The 18,369-nt window shown below is 35.8% G+C and overlaps 1 protein-coding gene across 3 annotated transcripts; it reads left to right on the forward strand.

Annotated features, from left to right (window-relative positions):
• The first annotated feature begins 234 nt into the window (after window positions 1–234).
• cpne3 (copine III) lies at window positions 235–18,364 on the forward strand. Of its 3 annotated transcripts, none has more exons than XM_084102842.1 (17): window positions 235–457; window positions 2,218–2,372; window positions 2,459–2,638; window positions 2,740–2,814; window positions 3,426–3,497; window positions 3,577–3,657; window positions 6,776–6,865; window positions 9,940–10,038; window positions 10,128–10,214; window positions 10,317–10,376; window positions 11,065–11,198; window positions 11,277–11,331; window positions 11,409–11,460; window positions 11,556–11,689; window positions 11,769–12,005; window positions 14,482–14,596; window positions 15,204–18,364. In XM_084102842.1, the coding sequence occupies exons 2-16, from the start codon at window positions 2,223–2,225 to the stop codon at window positions 14,590–14,592; spliced, it is 1,617 nt and encodes a 538-aa protein (XP_083958968.1). In that variant the 5' UTR covers window positions 235–457; window positions 2,218–2,222; the 3' UTR covers window positions 14,593–14,596; window positions 15,204–18,364. The 3 variants fall into 3 exon arrangements, 2 of the variants coding, with proteins under 2 accessions (XP_083958968.1, XP_083958967.1); XR_014604495.1 differs by lacking the exon at window positions 14,482–14,596 and having other exon boundaries at window positions 237–457; window positions 15,204–17,269; window positions 17,302–18,364; XM_084102841.1 differs by lacking the exon at window positions 14,482–14,596 and having other exon boundaries at window positions 237–457.
• The last annotated feature ends 5 nt before the right edge of the window (window positions 18,365–18,369 follow it).

Raw genomic sequence — 18,369 nt, forward strand, 5'->3', positions numbered from 1 at the left:
TGAATTGGAGAAGTAGACTGATTACTACTGCTTGGTTAAACTACTATTGGCCAAAACATTGCTGAATTCAAAACCGCATACTTTTACTACTCTACTTTTACTACTTGTGCCATAGAAAGAAATAGGAAGAGTAGTATGCTAGTATGCGGTTCTGAATTCAGTGTGCAACTTGCCCTTTGTGGAGACACTCCCACTGACTGGCTGTCACAGTCGTTTCCTACTCTACCGCGCATGCGCAGTATTGCCAGCGGGGCGGCTCAACGGTGAACGGTCCCACACCCTCAAGTACAGATCAAAACAGTCGCTTTACTTAGGGTCTGGGGACTCGGCTTTCACTATACATTTACAACAGCCAGCCTCACATAATCGAGGAGGTTGGGACACAAGGAAAGAGAAACCAGACTAAATAAAAAACTATTAACTTTCCTTGTCAGACACCAACTGCTAACTACCCGAGGTAAGCTATTCCGACTATTTTCATGGCTTGAAATCGAGATCCTCACGTACAGAATTTCCGTAGCAACATTTTTTTTTCTTTTTTTTCCGTAGCAACATGCGTATTGCACAATGTAAGATGATGACGTCATTGTAAACATAAATGTGTCTCTAGCTGATCCATATCTATACCGTATGTGTCAAATGCAAAATCAAAACGGCTTTAATAGTATGTAACGTTACATGAATTATTTAGTTTTATATTTATAGATCAGTAACTTTTTATTTTTGTTTTATTATCTGGCACCTTTTTATTTATTCATGCTCTAATTTTATTGTGAATTTGTTTCTGCATAACCGTTTAACTTTATTTTAAAAAAAAATTTATTATTTTTTTAGTTATTTTAGTACATCAAATGAATCAAGCTTTAGTTAATTTAGTAGGCATACACTTAATGAAAATCAGCAAATAGCTGAAATAAAATATGTTTGTTTTTTATATTTTATTTCAGTTAACGTTTATTTTATTTCAAGTAACAATTCTTTTAATGTTTTTGGTTTCAGTTTTAGTTTCAGTTAACTATGATAACCCTGATCACGTACCAGTTATTTTTTTACATGCCCAAAGCTATTTGTGAGAAGTACCTTGGAGTTCATTTAGGCTACATACCATGGTATAATATTAGCCATTTAGTATAAGAAAACATTATGGTATATTGCCATCTGGTACCCTAGTTTACTGTAAGGATAAATAACGTATCACTTATTGAGCATCTATTAAAACAAGTCTTCGAAATCTTTGATCTGTGGTGAGATCTGACATGAGATGACTGACTGCTCTGATATTAAGTCAAATTTTCCATTCAAGAGCCTTCATTGTTCCTCTCACGCAGACAGTGACTCCTCACACACCTCCTCTCACTTTCTGTTTAAATTACTGTAGCCTACAGATCACTCTGCTCAACTCCACACACACACACCTGTCAATCACTGCAGAGGCCTAAATTACTCACGCTACTATTCACACTTAAATAAGATTATACACTAAAATATAACTATGATTATACACAATACAAAGTAAACTGCTTAAACACATACATAAACTTCGGCTTTATTATTATATGTTAGTATTACATGTGTTTGCTTTAACTCATGTGTGATGGGGCAGTTTTCCTTGTCCGGACATCACTTTTGGGTTTTGGCATATATACTGTAAATGTGTTAATTTAAATAAGATACATTGTGGTTATGTGGTTACCACAATAAGTGTGGTTATGCCATGTGTGACTAGTAATGTTATAGTACAAATGAGATGTTATGACCACCATTATCAGTTCAAATGAAACATTTATTTACAACGAAACAAAACTATCAACCCTGAATAAATCCTTTATTGATTCTAAACTATATTCACATTGTCATACTTTAGTTGCAGAACCAGTTGGATTCAAACAGAATGTGTTCTGACAAGTCAGACCATTCGAACAAATAAAAGTAGCGTGGGAAACTAAAACTTTGCTTATAACTCAAGCTATTTGGCCAGTGTTTCAGTTTCATTATCCAACCCCTGTACATGTCTAGGTGCTAAAAACATTAAGTAGGCCTAAATGATATATGACCTTATCATACATATTGCTGCTTGGCCTATTTAAGTAGTGGTTATAGAGGCCACATCATGTTATTGAGCACGAAGGGAAATACAGAAACCACTGGATTGTTCCTAATATGACTATTTGCCAGTTTTGTGGCTTAAAAATCCTCTTTTATCACAAATGCTTTCAGTTCCCATGGCAAGTTCAGCAAGTCCAATGGCAACTCAGTGTGTGTCCAAGGTGGAGCTGACGGTCTCCTGTGAAAACCTGCTGGACATGGATGTGGGGTCCAAATCCGACCCGCTGTGTGTCCTGCTCAATGCATCAGGAAACCAGTGGTTTGAAGTCAGTCGACTTGTTGTGCAAATTGTTCAAATGTCTGTCTATGTGAAAATGAATATTTAAAAACAGAACGTGTTTTTGTTTCGTAGGTCGATAGAACTGAGAGGGTTAAGAACTGCCTGTGCCCAAAATTTGCCAAGAAGTTTGTCATTGATTACTACTTTGAGATCGTTCAGAAACTCAGATTTGCAGTTTATGATATTGACAATAAAACTATCGATTTAAGTGATGACGACTTCCTGGGCGAGTTTGAGTGCTCGTTGGGTCAGGTAAGACAGTTGAGTATATAACAAAGCATCCATGTTTTAATTATTTTTTTAAAAATATTATCTAATGTGTTTTTTCCCCCTTTTTTTCAATTTCTGTACAGATTGTTTCCAGTAGCAAGCTGACGAGACCTTTGGTGCTGAAGAACAAAAAACCTGCAGGAAAGGGAACAATTACGGTGAATGTCCATGATATTTAACATCATATTCATATCAACTGAAAGTTCACATGAATATGTAAGGAATAATTGGTGATAGACATACATTATCATTAAATAGTATGGGGTTGGTAAGTCTCTTCTGCTCACGAAGGCTGCATTTATTTGATCAATTTTTTTTTATTTTGTAATATTGTGAAATGTACAAATGTCAAATGTACAATAACAGTGTTTTCTATTTTAATATATTTAAAAAATTTAGTTTATTCCTGTGATGCAAAGCTGAATTTTCAGCATCATTACTCCAGTCTCACACGATCCTTCACAAATCATTCTAATATGCAGATTTTTCTGCTCAAGAAACATTTTAAATGTTAATGTTGAAACCATGATACAGTTTTTCAGGATTCTTTGATGAATTGAAAGTTCAAAAGAAATCAAGCTTAGCATTACTTCTGGCACACAACTAAACTAAGAACAGAACCAGACCGCCAGTCCAAACTGTATGTCACTTTCAATTAATTTAATGCTTCCTTGATGAACAAAAGTTGTGCTGACCTTTTGAATGGTACTGTATGTCTTTGTCCATATGATCACTATTTGTTGTAACAGCAAATATTTGTTCACATTAGATCAGTGCAGAGGAAATCAAGGACAACAGAGTTGTGAATTTTGAGGTGGAGGCCAGAAAATTGGACAAAAAGGTAAGACGTGAGTTTGTGAATTCTCTTTACTTTTAAAAGGCAAAATGCATTTGATGTCTAAATGTGGAATTTGCTGCAGGATTTCCTTGGAAAATCAGACCCGTACCTGGAATTTTACAGGCAGACGGAAACAGGCTGGCAGCTTGCTCACAGAACTGAGGTGCATTGTGTGTTGTGTGTTTGTATGTAGATGTACACAAACTTACAGGGGTCCTATTATGCTTTTTTTACATTTTAAACTTTCTTCAGTGTAATGTTGCTGTTTGAGCATGAAAAATGTCTGTATAGTTACTAGGGATGCTCATTTCGATTAATTTTCCCGACCGACAACCGCCGCTCGTTAATCGATTATTAACCGTTAACTGATAAGATTATAATATTGAATTGACAGCCGATCTCACCAATCATAATACGCCATTTTGTCCGACAAAGCAGTCAGGAGAGATAACGTTAGCTAGCAGATTAACATGGGAGGATTTGAACTTGAAAAACGGAATGTACTGACGCCTTTCCGCGGTTTAAAACAACATTCCTTCTTATGTTAATTCATAACTTATTTGATGCTATAGAAGGAAGAGATGATCGGTTCACGAGCAGCTTTAGCGGATGCTCTACAGCGATCTGTCAGACACATTTAAGATCCACAAAACGGTATGTAGCCTATTGTATCGTTTAAATTTATTTTTAAAAATGACCAAATTTGAAAGGTGAGACTTTGTTTAATATGTTTAATATCAGAAGTAACCGAAAAGTAACCTGGTCTGTCCTGTCTGTCAGCATGTTGTCAGTCTCCTCTCTGCTCCGCAATGTATTTTTCACTGCGTGAGAACATGGTGTACGTGAGAGGAGCATATAGCTTGTCGGACATAGCGACAGTAACTAAGGGGGGCGGGTCTTTGCGAAGGGTCAATTGCAATAAATACAAATAAAATGGACGAGTATCTGTGACCCTTTAAAAAAAAGTTTTTATCAAAGGGTTTATTTTAACGTGTAAAGTGCAAACAGCAGCATACAGAACAGATCAACAACAGAACCTGGATTCAGTTTAAATTTTCACGCACCTGCAGCATTTCTGACAGTGAGAGAAAAACAGAATAAAATAATACAAATAAAAAACAAAATAGGCCTACACTAAATATATTTTTTAAACTTAAATAATTAACAAATTAAGATGACAAAAAGAAAACACTGAATCCGTTTGAACAAAGCTTTAGAAAAAAACGGCATTTTTTTTTTTTCGTTTTTCTATTTTAAAAAAGCAACATCAACGTGATGTGGGGTCAGTCTGGAGCGCAGCCTGTTGACAGTTAGACCCGCGGCAGAAAACACCCTCTCCGATGGGATGGATGTCCCATCGGACGGGAATACACAGGTAACGTCTCGAGACGTGTGTGGTTGCGCGTGTCGACCATAGACTGTAAAAAAGGTGTCGACGCGCTCCGTGAGTTAATAAATATATAAGCTATATAGTATTTTATTTTTAAACCATGCAGCAAACTAAAAAAAAAGATTAAAAAAAAACGTTTTAAACCGTTTAACTGATAATATTAATCGGTCAAAATTTTTACATTCGGTTAACGGTTAAACGGTCAATATGAGCATCCCTAATAGTTACACAGCACAAATCCACTCAAAAGGGAGTTATTCTCTGTATCAGTGCACACTGTTTCTGAACTCCCTGAAACGCCTTGATTGTAGTCTTGAGTTTTCTTCCAGGAACATACACGTTACAAAATATTCCTCATTTAAAGAATTTTTTCCAAGCCATACGCGAAAGAAAAGGAACGAGGCCTGGTCGAGTTAGTAGTCTGTTGAAACTCGCAATTATGGTAAGAGCGTAAACACACACGCTAAAAGAGGTTGACCAATCACAACACACTGGTCCAGTCGACTAATCAGAGCACATTGTGGTTTTCGGACGGAGGCTTTATAGAGACAGGATCTAAAGAGGGTTGCGTTTCCCATACAACAGCGTAACTCGCTGCTTAACTACCATAGTACGATGCATCGTTGAAGATATCAGCTAGCTAGTCACGACTGTTTCCTGAAACCATTTTGTCGCAAATTTGTCGTTCAACCACGTTGGATAATGATGTCATGCACGTGGTGGAGTAATAACTTCTTTTAATCAATCAGTTTGAGATCTTTTTTTTTTTTTTGCTAAATTACGGTGATTTAAGGACTGATTCCTAAATTTTGGCTTATTTCCAGATTCTTACATACTAGAACATGTACGCACATGCACACTCTTAAAAAACGGTGCTTTAAATATCTTGACAAACTAAAAGATGTAAATAAAATTTGTATGTATTCGAAATGAAATGTATAGATTGCACTGAATGTTAGCTTGCTTATTTTGTTCAAGATAAGGATTTAAAGGAGAACTCCGGTCAATTTTAACAGCGATTTCGGCCAGCGCTCATACCTGTATTTACATCCTGTTATAAGTCCAAAGTAGTCGATTGTCGAGTTCACGCGCATATGTTTAGTTACCTATGATCACGCGCGTGAACTCGACAATCGACTACTTTGGACTTCAACCGAAAACAGGATGTAAATACAGGTATGAGCGCTGGCCGAATTAACTTCATTTTTATTCATATCTTTCACATCTACTGCAGTCAGATTCACACGCGTTCACTCTGAAGGAATCACTCACATTGGCTGTAATGACACATCAAGGATGTTAAGAGGCTAAAAGCAGGTTTAAAACTTGCCCTATTGAAGTCAACAGGGTGCAAATTTTAAAAAGAGGATAACGTGGTGTAGGCAACACCGATTTTTGTCGTTGTTCTCTGTACTGACAGCACTCCAAATTTACAAAAAAATGAGCTCAATGTTAAAATTGACCGGAGTTCTCCTTTAAGTCCACATGTCATGCAAACAAGAAACAATGCTAATAACCACAGGCGAGAGCTGTCGTTACAACCACACAAATTTGTGATGATGCTTGCGAATGTTCAGTGGAACTATGGTTTCTGGAAACACTGACTCATTGAACTATGCTGATTACGACAGAACTTCCAACCATAGTTGGCTAAAGATGCTTTGGGGAAACCCCGGAGCGTTACTGACAGACTGGGAAGAGAGGTGCTGCAACAATGTCAAATATGTGAAAAAGAATGTGTTTTTGAACATTCAAGCATGAAGACCTATTCTAGTAGACCACAAAATCAAATAACAACACTTTGAAAGAGGCATAATAGGTCCACTTTAAAGTCTCTGAATGGTTGTTGTTAATGTTTATTGTAAGTGTTAATGGTTATCTTTCATACCAGGTGGTGAAGTATAACTTGAATCCTTGCTGGAGGCCTTTTAAAATCCCTCTACGGTCTCTTTGTGCCGGGGACATGGAGAAACCAATCAAGGTAGAGTCTGTGTTTATTGGTCCTTATGAAAATGTATTATAATGTTAAAAAGGCTCCCTGTGCTAACACAAGTGTCATGTGAAATGCTTGCCTCTTAGATTAACATTTTGTAATTGTTCTGGCTTAATTGTACAGGCTATGCAACTCTGGCTTTGCTTTGGCTTGTCAGACAGAGGGTTTTTTGGTGGCTTACAATCAGTGACTTTTTTATTTTTCTTGCAAAAGCATCTTAATGGGAAACTCACTGTCAGCATACAAGAAGGTATTTTTCATCAGAATGTCTGATTCATAAATGTGTGTGTCGCTGAATAGCTGCTAGTGTGTCTTTCATAGATCAGTAGAAGGGAGCTATTCTGTCAAACTGTTGTTTCCTGAATGAGGTCATTTCATGTGTGAACTCTTTAACTAATAAGGTCATTCTCAGGAAACAATGGCATTTGTATCGGAAAATTTTGAAATCCTAAAATCCTTAAATTTACATTTGAAAGGTTAATGCTAGACTTAAAGAAACAAAACCAATGAAAGCTATGTTTCTGCTATGGAATAAAAAAGGTAATTGCGACTTTTTATCTCACAATTTTGACTATAAAAAAGTCAAAATTGTGAGAGAAAAAGTCGCAATTACCTTTTTACATAGCTTTCATTGGTTTTGTTTCTTTAAGTCGCAATTATAAGTTATAAAGTCAGAATTGCAAGATATAAACTCACAATTATGTTTTATCTCCCAATTTTGAGTTTATATCTCAATTCTGAGGAAAAAAAAGTCAGAATTGCGAAAAAAAACCTTGCAGTTATGAGAAAAAAGTCAGAATTACCTTTTTTATTTTTTTATTTCCTGGTGGAAACAAGCATCCATAATACCCAAATGGTTCAAATAAGATGAAATATGAATAAAGGTGAATTGATAGGACGTGAAGGCCAAGTATCGCAACCCATTCTCGGAATTTGTCCTCTGCGTTTAACCCATCCAAGTTAGTGCACACACATTAGGAGCAGTGAGTATTGAACACACACACACACACTGCAAACCATGGACACACAGTATTTAGAATCGAACCCGCAACCTTCGAGTTACAAGTCCGACTCTCTAACCATTAGGCCACAACTGCCCCAAAGGTAAAATAATGGACAGAAAGTGGAGGGACAAAGACAATTTTTCTGGATATCTATAAGGCATTTAAAAGTACATAAACAGTAAAAGCATTTTAGTATAATTTTGGTCAAATTCATTTATTTATTATAACTCATTCAAATGAAATGGTGATAAATGGGATATACAAATTTACTGATAGATAAACTAAATTAATTAAATAGAATCTATAAATATATAGAATATATACAATTATATTATTAAAATAATACTAATAATTAAAAAAAATAAGTTTTGTATTGTAGATTTAAAAATCTTGCTTTTCCCCTGTTGTTTAATTTCATGGAAATAGACACCAGTTATTTTGTCAAGAGATCTCTTATTTATTTATTTATTTATTTTTAGTTCAGTTCTTATATGCTGACTAAAAAAAAAACTACATTACCAGATAAACATGTAGTTCCCATTAGCATAGGAATGTATATACTATTCCGGTGGAAACTACTATACACTGCAAATACTTTCAGTCTCTAACTCTCCCCGCACACAGTCAAAGTCACCCAAAGTCTCTCTCCCCCACATATGTTTTGAAGAACATTACGATTCACAAAACACAATGATTACAAATGACTATGAATGTATATAAAAATTAATAATACAGATACATAATATACTACTGATTATGAATAGTAATAAAAAGTAATAATAATACTAAAAACAATATCAAATGATGAAATTTTAGTCTTGAGTATAATTAATTATACTTATTTAAATGTTATATTTGCATTTCACATTAAACAGTTACTGTAAATGAAAATTCAAATGATATAACTACGTTCACAATACTGTTAATTACTGTATTTCAGTAGTAACTCATGGAGTACAAATGACGCAATTTCCTCAGAAAGACTCGCTGTTCTAGAAAAGAATTCAGAGAATGTTCTTTTTTCTAATCTTATGTAGACAACAGTGGAGATGGCAGGTTGCCCATCTAGAACATCTTTCATACATTTCCTCACTTAGGCCCTGTTTACACCTGGTATTAGTTTTGGTCGAGCAGATCACAAGTGGACGAGGGCGAGATATCGACTTCAAACCAAATTTGGGTCTTCGGCCGACAAAGTTTAAATCCTGTCTGGCTATCGCGTTACCCATAATGTTTATCCGTCAGGTCAGTAGGCGGAGAGAAAACGGTCTTTTGTGGCTGTTTGACCACATGACAAAAGCAATCCGGTCGAATGCATTTTCGACTACAGTGGTCGAAAGTGGACAAACTCAAAACGTTTTAAACCCCATCTACACCTGTGTTTGTGACCCTGTATCACAAAACCAGTCACAAGTAGCACGGGTATATTTGTGGCAAAAGCCAACAATACATTGTATGGGTCAAAATTATTGATTTTTCTTTTATGCCAAAAATCATTAGGATATTAAGTAAAGATCATGTTCCTTGAAGATATTTTGTACATTTCCTACTGTAAATATATAAAACATTTATTTTTGTGAGTGAATGCAGCACAATCGCGAACATAATTGTAAAGGCGATTTTCTCAATGTTTCGATTTTTTGTACCCTCAGATTCCAGATTTTCAGATAGTTGTGTATATCGACCAAATATTGTCCTATCCTAACAGACCATACATCAATGGAAAGCTTATTTATTGCGCTTTCAGATTATGTATAAATCTCAATATCAGAAAATTGACCCATGTGACTGGTTTTGTGGTCCAGGGTCACATTTAGCGTCGTCTTAATACCAGGTTTAAACAGGGTCTTCAAACTAACCTGTTTGGTGTGCTGTTTTCCTGGTGTCTAACTAGTTTTTGAATGAAGAGAAGAGAGTGACCCATAGATCTGTGCTTATCTATGGTTCTTCATTTAGTGGGCTTTTTTGCATGACCTCTCTCAATTCCCTTCTCTTTTATTCTCCAATATCATTCACCTAAGATCACTTCATGCTGTATTTTTCAACCCCCTTTTTTAGGTTGAATGTTACGATTACGACAACGATGGATCTCATGATTTGATTGGGATTTTTGAGACCACTATGAAGCGTCTTCAAACGGCCTCCCGCAGCGCTCCGGTGGGATTATCCTGAACACACTTTTGATTTCTGTACCTGATGAATGTGTGAAGGTTTCTGAACTAAAGCAGCTGATTTGTCTCCTGCAGGCCGAATTTGACTGTATAAACAGTAAGAAGAAACAGAAGAAGAAAAATTATAAGAACTCTGGAGTTGTGAGTGTGAAAGTTTGTCAGGTACGGTGGTATTTAAGCATACTCGTCTGATTTCATTTTAAACATTCCTCACATTGCATTATGCAAAACGCTTCTGGACATGGTTGTTTTTTGCTGTCTCAGATTACCAGGGAATACACCTTTCTAGACTACATCATGGGAGGATGCCAGATAAATTTCACTGTAAGTTCTACATTCAACTTAAATTATACAGAAAGAAACTTTTCTATTAACATATGTGTGTTGCTTTATTTTCACATAAATGTGACACACACACACACACACACACACACACACACACACACATATATATATATATACACATTTATTTATGAACAGACAGCATGTATTACATCGAGGCAATGTTTTATAATACACATAAAAAGTATTTTAAATTTATTATAAAAACAGTAATAATATTAATGAATAAATATTTAAGTTATATTTAGAATATAAATAATATATTTATTTATGTATTATTTCATTACTTAATTTATTATACATGCATACATGTTTGCATATAATTGTATTTGCTGACAAAGCATATTATTTAGTATATCATAATATATCGTATATCGTATTCATATATATAAATATAGATATAAATAAATATAAATATTATAAAAAAACAATATAAATTATAAAAACAGTACTAATACTAAATAATAAATTAAATAAAAGAAACATTATATATTTAAATATAAATACTTTTTTATTTGTTATTTATTTTATTTGTGATGTATAAAAAGACAGAAATTTTTGCAAAGACTTATATTTGTTTGTACTCTATCTTGATGAATTCTATTCCTTCATGTTGGAGCGAGGTTACTCATGTCATACCCATGTGGTTCACATCTTCCATCTCCTCCAGGTGGGCGTGGACTTCACAGGGTCAAATGGTGACCCCAGGTTACCTGATTCTTTACATTTCATCAGTCCTCAAGGTGTGAATGAATATCTCTCAGCCATCTGGTCAGTTGGCCTTGTGGTCCAGGACTATGACAGGTACAAGGGCGCCCGTTACTTTTTTAATTCATCATACAACAAAAACATATGCCTCATGCTTTTTTTCATATCCTATAGTGACAAAATGTTTCCTGCTTTTGGATTTGGCGCCCAGATTCCTCCTACATGGCAGGTAAATGAAAGTACATCTGCTGTTATTGCTGTGACAAACTCCCAGAAGCCTCAGTTTAGTATTGTTTTTTTCCCTAGGTGTCGCACGAGTTTCCTCTCAACTTCAATCCTGCAAATCCATTCTGTGCAGGTATGTTACAGTGACAATATCAGTCTTCCACCCTCTGGAGCACCAAGAAAGTGATTCCCATAACAAGAAATGGCGTGTGTAATCTGTTCCCATAGGTATTGAGGGAGTGGTGGAGGCCTACAGGATGTGCCTTCCTCAGGTCAAACTTTACGGGCCTACGAACTTTGCTCCTATTATCAACCACGTGGCTCGTTTCGCACAGCAGGCTTTACAGCAGAAGACGGCGTCGGTGAGGTTCAACCCAAACTCAAACATGTGATCCACTGGTTCTTTGATGTCTCTCTGACTCCGCCCCCTGTCTGTTTCAGCAATACTACGTCCTGCTGATCATCACGGATGGAGTGATCACAGACATGGATCAGACGCGTGGGGCCATAGTCGCCGCCTCACGCTTGCCCATGTCGATCATCATCGTGGGCGTAGGCAAAGCCGACTTCGGAGACATGGAGATTCTGGACGGAGATGACGGACGTCTGAAGTCTATCACGGGAGAACCGGCTGTGCGTGACATCGTGCAGTTTGTGCCCTTCAGAAAGTTCCAGAACGTGAGTGGAGAACTGGTTTGAGGAGTTTTGTACACAAACTATTTTGGGCTAGCATTTGCTTTTGCTTTTTTTCTTTTGGGGTCAAACTCATGCAGCTTTTGGTGTTTTCTGAGGTATTCTTTTTCAGATCTACACTACCGTTCAGAGGTTTGGGGGCAGTAAAATGCTCTTATGCTCACCAAGCCTGCATTTATTTGATCAAAATTCAGTGAAACAGTAATATTGTGAAATATTATTGCAATATAAAATAACTGTTTTCTATTTGATTATATTTTAAAATGTAACTGATTCCTGTGATGCAAAGCTGAATTTTTAGCATCATTACTTTTAGGCTTCAGGGTCACATGATCCTTCAGAAATCATTCTAATTTGCTGATTTTTCTGCTCAAGAAACATTTATTATTTAGAATTTCTGAAACAGTTGTTTTTTTTGGAACATAAATGTCTTTTGGCTACTTTTGATTAATTTTATGCATCCGTGCTGAATAAAAGTGTTCATTTTTATTTATTTTTTAAAATCTTACTGGCTCCAAACTTTTTTTGTATTTTGAACGGAACTGTACATTATTGTGTTTTGGCTGCATAGGATTTTTAATTTTTGAAGGAAAAAATTAAGAACTAATTGGAGTATTATTTCATCTTTAGCAGTGATACTACAGTTATGTGTATTTATATGTTAATTTTCATATGATTCATCATTTTATTTGCATATTCATGGTGGCCATAATTAGGGATGGGAATCGCAAGGAATATATCAATTCAGGTTCTAGATCAAATCCTTGATTCAACAATTATGGGTTCTTAATGATTCATGTTTGGGGAAAAATTGCAATTCAATTGCCAAGTGATTCGATAATTTCGACTAAATAAATATGTAATAGTTCTTGCAAAAGGTATGTATTTTAGAAGTAGCATAAATGCATTGTATATTTAATAACAGCAGAAACAAACAAAAGATGTGGTAACATTTCATTTATTAATTATTTTTATAAAATACTACTGTATCATTTATATAAAAGATATGAATAAGCAATCAGAACAAGCAAAAGTGTTGCAATGTATTCCTTTAATTCATTTGCTTATAAAAGTCATTAGTTTAGGATTTAGACTGCATTTATTGGTGTTCTGTCCAAATCGGTGGATAATGTGTGTGCGAAGACCATTAATGGAACCATAATTCTCAATTCATAATTCTTTATGCCAGTAGACACTGAGCAGAGCAGAACAACACAAACTTAATTCATAGTGTTTTATTCCCTTAAAGGTAGGGTAGGTAGGATTTTTCAAAAAAAAAACATTCCAAATTTGTTTAAACTGTCTTTATATACCAATACATAATTAAAATGTAAGTACTCTGAAAAAGAGAGTATAAAAATCGAGTGTCTGTAGACCTCTCACGACTGTTGTAAACACAGCTAATTATTTCCATTCACTCCACCCCCTCCCTTCTGGGCTCCTTCCAAAGCCACGCCCCCAAAACACATGAACGCGCGACGCCAAATGCTCAGGCTCAGGAAGACGTATTTATTTACCTGAGACGAGTGGAGAGGAAGGAGCGCAGTGCATGCAGTGACATCATGTCAGAATCACATGTAATAAACTTTATCACTATAAATATAAACAAATAAGATGGCTTTTAGTACTCACTATCAAGCTAGCATATCGATACTGGTAAAGTTTAAAATATATTTTGTTTGATTCGGTAACGAGCTATATTTAGGCTATAGGTAACGAGCTATAGTCATAAGGCAAAGCTAAAAACAGGTTGCATTGATACACGTTTTTCCATTACCATCAGTTAAACTGTGATGAAGGTGAATTTCATGTAAGAGTCATAACATATACGGTGTTTTGCATGTAAGAGTTTACATGATGAAAACATTGTTGACTCTGATGAGGACTAACGTTACACTCCGGTGACAAGTACCGCATCGTCGGTTCAAGGACAGGTCTGGGGTCGAGGTCGAAGCAGAGGAGGTCGTTCAAGAGTGCGGGCAACCAGGGTCCGAGGAAGTAGTTTTTGCCTTGTTTGCCTTCGCTGACTGCATATGCAGGTGCTTTGAATTTTGAATGCTCTTTCTCTCTGCCATAATTTTACTCTTCGTAGGTTCCGCGCCTCTCTTGCACTCCTCAAATCAAACGGGTGCGCGCGCATATGGGCAGATCTAGCAACAGTGGTGGTAGCCATGGTTGCGAGAGTGAGTGACAGTCGCCCAAACCAATCAATTGTTTCGTCCCGGATGGAAATAATGAGCTGTGTTTATTGCAGATTAAAAGGTCTACAGTCACTCGATTTTTAAACTCTCTTTTTCAGAGCACTTACATTTTAATTATGTATTGGTATATAAAGACAGTTTAAACAAATTTGAAAAAAAGTTTTTTATAAAAATCCTACCTACCCTACCTTTAATAAGTCCCTATAGCATGCAATGGCTTGTAGCGTCTCACCTGTACCTTTGTGTCCATTTCATTTCAGGCCTCAAGAGAAATGCTTGCCCAATGTGTACTTGCAGAATTACCACAACAAGTCACATCCTACTTCAGCTATATAAACCTGCCGCCTCCACACGAGCCAAAAAACTCATAGACATGTAGGGCTCTCTTCTTTATCTGTACCTGACCTCTGCCATGCACCTGTCTGTCTGAATGTTTTTAATGCACACTAGCGCTCCTCAAAGCATTCGGCTGTCAGACAGGAGGTTGTTTTTTCTCAAACTCATCTGTGTTATTGAAAGCAGCCATCACTGTTGCAGGATTAGTGGTCATGGATGCCATATTTGCCCTAAAACGGCATCCCAAACTGAGGCAAAGGAAGGACGTTGAATGATAATGAAATGCAAGGCATGAGGGTTTTTTAAAGCATGATGAATTTATGCTGCATTTGTCATATCACAATTATGAAACTGTTTGTAAAACTATAACTATTAAAAAGCATTTTTGTTAATTGAAGTAATGTCCATTACCATGCCAAACTGGTTAATTTCAACATGACATGACTGCAGCATAAGGTTTATGTTGTCTGCCCTGTCTTGACCATGCTCAGCTGGTGGGCAAAGACCATTAACGTAACCAAGCGCCTTTCCGCAGCATAAAGTTTATGTTGTCTGCCCTGTCTTATAACCATCTCAAACCATACTCTGCTGCTCATAGAGGAAAATATGATGACTAATGTTTTCTCTCGTCTCTCTCTCTCTGTAGGCTCCTAAAGAGGAGCTCGCTAAGTGTGTTCTGGCAGAGGTTCCTGGTCAGGTCGTCACCTTTTTTAACATGATGAAGCTTCTACCTCCGAACTCAAACACTCCAGTGGACGCTCCAAATGAGCCGACACAGAACTGAAGGTCCCGTTGCCTACAACTAAACATCATCATCACCATAATGTTAATCTAACTTTAGGCTTTCTTGAAGAGATTTACCACTTGGTTTGAAAATCAGTTTTAAATTAGTTTACTTTTTTTACAAAATCATTGTATATTTATTTACATGTTTTCATGTGCCAAATGATCTTGAAATGGTCTTATTTTTGTTTTGTTTTTGTTGTTATTTCCAGTAATTCCTGCTAACTCCTTACAAAATTACCGTGAGCATTATTATGTTTTTAAATTTTCATGTCATTATCATATACTTTTCATCATATTTTTTTATATCTGCATATGATTTCTTAATCAGTGCCTTGCAAAGCTATTTTGTTATATCTTATGCATAATGTCATATTGATCATGTTAATGTGCCTGATCATTTAAGTTGCAGTGCCTATACAAAAAAATGATTTCGTTTAATGGAGATCATATGGCAGCTTACATGCCATGTTTGACTGTTGACCAGAATGCGCTTAAAACTAAAGACACTGAGCAATGGTGCTCAAATCTCAATCTGCATGTACAGATAAAAGTCATAGAAATACTGACATCTGGATGGGTCAATGGTCCTGTCATGTGCCTGAATACACAAGTGTAACAAAAATAAATAGGCCTATAGCTGCGGGATCTAGGCCAACCAGAGATGTAGAGCTGACAGCCTGATGCCATAAAATATTCATGATGGAGAATATGTTATTACGTATACAAAAAAGAATGAAAGGCTTGAACAATAATACCTGATACTCTCTAAGCATGCTTGGACACACACGTGCACACACATTTTGTTGTACATATAGATATTTGAAATAAATGATAGGTAACTAAATGCGTATTGCAAATCTCCTTTGTATAACAGCATTTTCAGGTTTCACATTAATCATTGTGGCAGAATTGTCAAAACTGAGAGCTCAGTACAAATTAAGTGATAAACTCTGACAAAATATGATTATGTTATAATAGTAATTGTTATACAAGTGATTTTATAATGTCTAAATATGAATGCAAAAGCACCTGTGAAAAGACTTTATTAATAAGTAGAATTACCAGCATATGGCAGCAATCATTGGCTCACTTTCATTTTAAAAGTGTTGGTTTCCACCGGTAATCAATCACACACACACACACACAAATGTTTTTTCAATTGGGATATGTCATTCTGGAAATATCTTTTAATAGTCTATAAGCATTTCACATGTCTTTATAAATTATTATTCAGAATTTATTCAGAAACCTAGGACTACACACACACACATTCTGTTGTAGATACAGACATTTGAAATATATGATGGGTAACAAAATGTTTACTGCAAGTCTCCTTCAGGATTCACATTACTCAATATGGCACAATTGTCAATACTAATACTTTAGTAGTAAACCTTGACAAAATGTGACTTGTAATGTTATTATAATGATTTAATGAAGTTTAAATGTAATTTCAAATGAAAAAACCCTTGAAATAAACCATTTTAGTGAGCAAAATGAGCCAAATGCCATCTGGTGGTTTAATGGAAATTTAAGGGAATATGCCAATATAATCATATAGGAACATAGTAATGTTCACGTTTTAAACTGTTATAGAGGCACATTTTGAAATTTTGCATGCTTGTTTAGAGTCATATGTCACATGTACTTTCTTATTTTCAAGAAGATCTGAGCATTCCCTGAAGAGATATAGGCTTTCAGGGACATTTTGTCAAAGACACATTTTAAAATGACCCCGTTATAGCCATCCAAATGCAAAAGTTCAACATTATTCGATAATTATTGATCTAGAGAGTCCAGAGAATTCTACTGCATTGGTTTTATTCAGATTGAGCAAAAAAACCTAGGACTAGTTCGCAAAAGTAGGTTTTTAACATAATCACGAATATTTAATGAACAATTTGATTGATAGCAGTGGTTCTTAAGGTTGTTCAGTATGAGGAGCAGTGGTTCTTAAGGTTGTTCAGTATGAGGAGATCTATCAAATGATATGCATATTGTGTGGACGTGTGAAACACCACACGATTACAGAGGTATAAAGCTCTTTACCGCCAACTAGTGGCCGATTTCTTTCAAAATTCTTATAGACCTAGTCGTACATGTCCATCGAGTTTCATTCCGATTGGCCTCCGTTAACCTTGTCTAATAGGTGCTCAAACTTCATTGGCCGATGGCGGCCATGTTTTTTGAGATATGCCAATGTCCTCATAGACTATCATGGCACCTTGGACAAAGACACTGCATGCTAATTTTCATCAGACTTACGATTGCGTGGTTATAGCTCATTCGCAAAAGTAGGTTTTTGACAAAATTCTAAATGGCGGAAATAAAATCGGAGATGTACGTTTTGTTATATCCAATGATATAATACACTTTGAGTCTACGACAAATGGTCTTGGAGTTATAAGCGATTTTAAACTTTTGATCGCTATAGTGCCCCCTATTGGCCAATCAGGGTCATATCTTGTCAGCCTCTCCCCAAATTGAGGCCTACCATCTGGCCAAGTTTCAAGTCTCTAAGCCTTACGGTTTGGTCTGCACGATCAGTTTTACGGCAGAAGATTAATAATAAAAATCCTTAGAGTTACAATAGGGTTTCAAAACAGTTACAAAACAATATGAAAAGATAATCAGCTTTTCGGATCAGTATTAACTGTTTAAGATGCAAGTTCATTTTACATTTAATCACAATGTGTGTACCAGTCCATTGTGCGCAATTAGTGCTGAGAGGAATATATTAGATCATCTTAATTGTATTTTAATTAAAGCAATTTTTTCATCAGATATCTTTGTGTTGGCATTGTTAAGGCCATCTTTATAGTGTACATGTAAAGTGTCATCTCAGCGCTGTAGAAGTGTCATGTGTTTTGCTGTTGTATGTGTCTTGCATCTGTGGGCATGTAGCATGCCTTGTTCCACATACAGTAAATAAAACTGAAAAGCACCATTGTTTTATTTTTTCCAATATTATTGAGATGAAAAGGATAAAGATGACAATAAAAGATAATAATATATATTCAATATTT

Source organism: Abramis brama (genome assembly GCF_963993115.1).
Source record: "Abramis brama genome assembly, chromosome: 24".
Taxonomy (NCBI): domain Eukaryota; kingdom Metazoa; phylum Chordata; class Actinopteri; order Cypriniformes; family Leuciscidae; genus Abramis; species Abramis brama.